Here is a 3949-nt window from a genome sequence, read left to right as displayed (position 1 = left end):
TGATTCTGCATTTGTATTGCATTAATTTGCCTCCATCTCCAGCCAGTCATTTGTCATCTGTTCTTCCTGTGAGCTCCTTTAGTCTGTCTGACATCTTAGAGTAAATAGAGGGGCCAATACACATACTCAGACACTGGGCCCTCAGTGCCACTAGCCCCTCTTCTAATGTTAGTGTGACCAAACAAGGCATGGCAAATTTGGCAATGGAATCAGATAATCACCAACCTGTGAAGAGCCTCCCAATCCACATCCATACCGCAGCCCTGGATTAAACAGTCTGTTTGCCTAATAATTTTAATCTGTGCATCAAGCAAAAGGATGGTGGTCTTCGAATAAACATCTAATCCTTCAGCCCACCCAATGATGATGGGCCCACAGCAAGGGTGATCAACAGAAAGGTGCTTAGACAGAGGGACTGAAAACTCTGTACTGACAGACTCTTGCCAGACTAGGAATGTTTTACAATGTCCAGGGGAATGTACACATGAGGAACAAGGGTGCTACATCAACGTGCACATGCAAACTGGAAAGGAAGGGTGCGTTCTAAGTTCACTATGTCTGGAAGGTCATCGGTAAATCCACACAACAAGAACATCATGTGTCAGCGATAAAGATAATATTAAATGCAAGTAGAGCACATAATCTACATTCATACAAAATTATGTTAACTACTGTATATTATCACCTATACTGCAAAGAAGAGACTATCTATCTATCTACATTCATGTTTATCAATCTATCTATTATATACATGTCTATCTATCTATCTATCTAATTTTATTTGAAGGTTATTTGAATTCTTGTTCTAGTTTAAATTGTATATTTTGCGTTAATTTCTTCGATGAATCGTGGCTTTTATGTATCACCTTCTCTCTGATGTCAGTCACCACCCCTTTGTCAAAGTGCGAACAACTGGGGGTCTCAGGGGCGCATATAAGGACGGGCCGCTGTCAAAGCAGAGTCATCTCAGGCCGAGAACAGCAGCACAGAGTCAGAACCTCTCCAGCACCTTTACGTGAAAGATGTCTTCAATCCGTGCCGCGTGCCTCCTTTGCGCAGCACTTTTCGCAATGGTGAGGGGTTTCACCCACGAAGACATGAAAGACGCTCTGCTGAAGAAACTGGGACTTAGTGAAGTTCCGAAAATTCACAAGAGGGATGTGGAGAACCTTGTGATTCCAACGCACATCAAGAACAAATACGTTTCCATGCTGAACCTGCACCACGCAAGAAAACGCCGCTCGCTTCCGAGTTTGGCCGGCATACTGAGGGGAATCCCTGGCAATGCAGGTAAGATTAATAGGCTACGCAAAATGAAAATGCTCATGATATGAAATGAAATACTATAATTTAGTGTCATGGAAATGAACAATTAATGCTACTATTTTCAAAAAAAAAATTCAATTAGCAAAATGTAAATATAGCCCAGTTTGTAATAAATTGCTCTCGTCTATTCCAGACATCTCTGGTGAATTTGTATATTCTGACACGACACGTCAACGCGTTGTGTTTGAGATGACATCAAGAGTTCCGGAGAACAGTGAAGTGACCATGGCAGAACTAAAACTGTTCAAGAAAGCCCCACACAAGCGCTCCATACCAGAGAGAAAGGGCCACAGACCCGTCAACAACGCCCGGGTGAGCATCTACTGGGTGGAACCTCTGAAAGACGGGTCAAACCGAACTTCACTAGTGGATTCCAGGTAAGCAGAGACGACCACAGACAGTCATTATTCTTGCTTCATTATGCTAATTCCACTGCTGATTGGCGTTAAGGAACATGCATGCTAATTGTCACAACCATTATCTCCTCAGGTTGATTCCCATTCATGAAACCGGCTGGAAGAGCTTTGATGTCACCCAGGCGGTGCAATATTGGTCGAAGAGCCGAATGGAGAAGCCCATGTACCTGGAGGTGTGGATCGAGGGCGAGAGACCCGGCAGTTACGCGGCAGAAATGGCCAAGTGTGTCCGTTTCACAGCTCAAGATCCAAACGACAACACACTGGGAAAACCCGAGCTTGTTCTTTACACCCTCAACCTCGAGGAGTTCGGGTACGCGTGGCTTCATATTATGCTAATAAACAACGTATTATTTTATTTTTGTTTTACTGGAGTAGGCCTACCTTATATTACAGCTACACATAAAAGTCTTAAATAGATTCAGTTAAATATATTCAAATATGTTTTTGTTTCCTTGAATTACTTTTACCTAATTTTAATGAAACGTAAGCCTATCTAGGCTATGCATAGGCTAATTAGCCATATTTACAAAAAATCTATAAATTATAAATCTAATTTTTAAAATTTTTTTATTTTAAATATATATATACTCCTAATAATCATGGCTATGTAGACATAGAAATTCAAAGTTAGTGGAATTTTTCAAAATGTGAAGTAGGCCTACTGAGAAGAATCCTTGTTATTCTAATCATATTCAAATGTGATTTATGTGTAATATGGGCTCCGTGGTGTAAAGTGTTACGGAAGGAATTTCTTAAAAATAAAAATGTGTTTCATTTAAAACGTGCAATGTGTTAATAGCCTATTCTCTTTTTCTTTACATTGCAGGTCTAGTGGAGACTGTGAAACCAACAAAGACAGTGAAATATGCTGCAGGGAAAAATACTTCATCAATTTCCGAGCCTTGACTTGGACTCAGTACTGGATCATCGAACCCTCCGGTTACCAGGCGTTCCGGTGTAACGGCGGCTGCCGGCAGCCCAAGCGCAACTACGGTTACGGAGAGAGGAAGTGCGCGGTTGTGGAAAGCGCGCCGCTACCGATGATGTATTTAGTGAAAAAGGGAGATTATACTGAAATTGAGGTCGCTGAGTTCCCAAATATGATTGTAGAAAAGTGTGGATGCGCAATGGATAATATTTCAGTTGTATAAGTATGCTATTTGCCATCGACCACGTGACGCAATGTACTTAAAAGCTATAAGGCCAATAAGGGTGTTGGCAACCTAACCCTTATTGAGTTACCTCAAGCACTTTGTATAAATTTGTAAATATTGCTAAATTGATATGCATTTATTTTTACATTTGTATATGATGCCATATGAAGTGAAATACTGTTATATTTTGAGCAGTAAAAATAATGGTTTCTTGTACATGTCAACATGTTGACTGAATATAAATTAAACTATTTTTCATTGAAGTGAATTTTTTTTCTTCGTTTGCATATTCCAGTGTTTGCAAATGGCCACATGGAGCGCAGACATAAATACACAAGGCAGTTATGTTTTGTTTACTCTACAGACACAAATAATCACTTATTAAACAGAACAGTTTGTAGAGTTTAAAAAGGTGTGAAGTGTCAAGATCCTTCTTTAAAAAGTACACTGAGTTAGCAAAAAATGAGTGGCAACCATATAGCAGTTCTTCAATCAGGTTTTCTGAATCTTTATGATTGTTTCATGACAGTAGAATTTACCACAGTTGTACTGTTATAATAATAACTGCATTTAAAGGGATAGTTGTTCCAAACTTGTATGATTTTCTCTCTTCTGTTGAATACAAAAGATGATATTTTGAAGAATGTTGCTAACCAGAAAAGTGCTGGTAGCCATTGACTTTCATTGTGGAGAGAAGAAAAAAGTGCTGTGGAAGTCAATGGGGACCAGCATTTTTGGGTAAACTATCCCTTTAAATAATTATTATACAGTTACAGTCATAACTATATTAAGTGATACTAATGATACTAATATTTTGCATTTAGAAAACAATTCTGGGAGAAAACACCATGATTTATCTCAGAGGTTTATTACATTAGTTAATGACAAATTTCCTTACATTATGAAACACTTTTAACATTCATCGTTGAAAAATCAAAGCCAAAATACAAACATCATAAACCGTACCACCTGCCATCTCTCAAGAACACATAATGCCACATATTTAGTACAATTAAAGAAATTTTTCATCCTCAAAATAGCGTATTTTGC

At 38.8% G+C, this 3949-nt stretch overlaps 1 protein-coding gene across 1 annotated transcript; it reads left to right on the top strand.

The window, feature by feature from the left end:
* The first annotated feature begins 917 nt into the window (after window positions 1–917).
* lft1 (lefty1) lies at window positions 918–3160 on the top strand. Its single transcript, XM_079374918.1, has 4 exons — window positions 918–1290; window positions 1460–1703; window positions 1816–2055; window positions 2572–3160. The coding sequence occupies exons 1-4, from the start codon at window positions 1023–1025 to the stop codon at window positions 2894–2896; spliced, it is 1077 nt and encodes a 358-aa protein (XP_079231044.1). The 5' UTR covers window positions 918–1022; the 3' UTR covers window positions 2897–3160.
* Window positions 3161–3949: the final 789 nt, after the last annotated feature.

Source organism: Barbus barbus, assembly GCF_936440315.1.
Source record: "Barbus barbus genome assembly, chromosome: 24".
Lineage (NCBI taxonomy): Eukaryota > Metazoa > Chordata > Actinopteri > Cypriniformes > Cyprinidae > Barbus > Barbus barbus.
The sequence above is the reverse complement of the archived record's forward strand: the minus strand, read 5'-3'. Positions and strand labels throughout refer to the sequence as shown.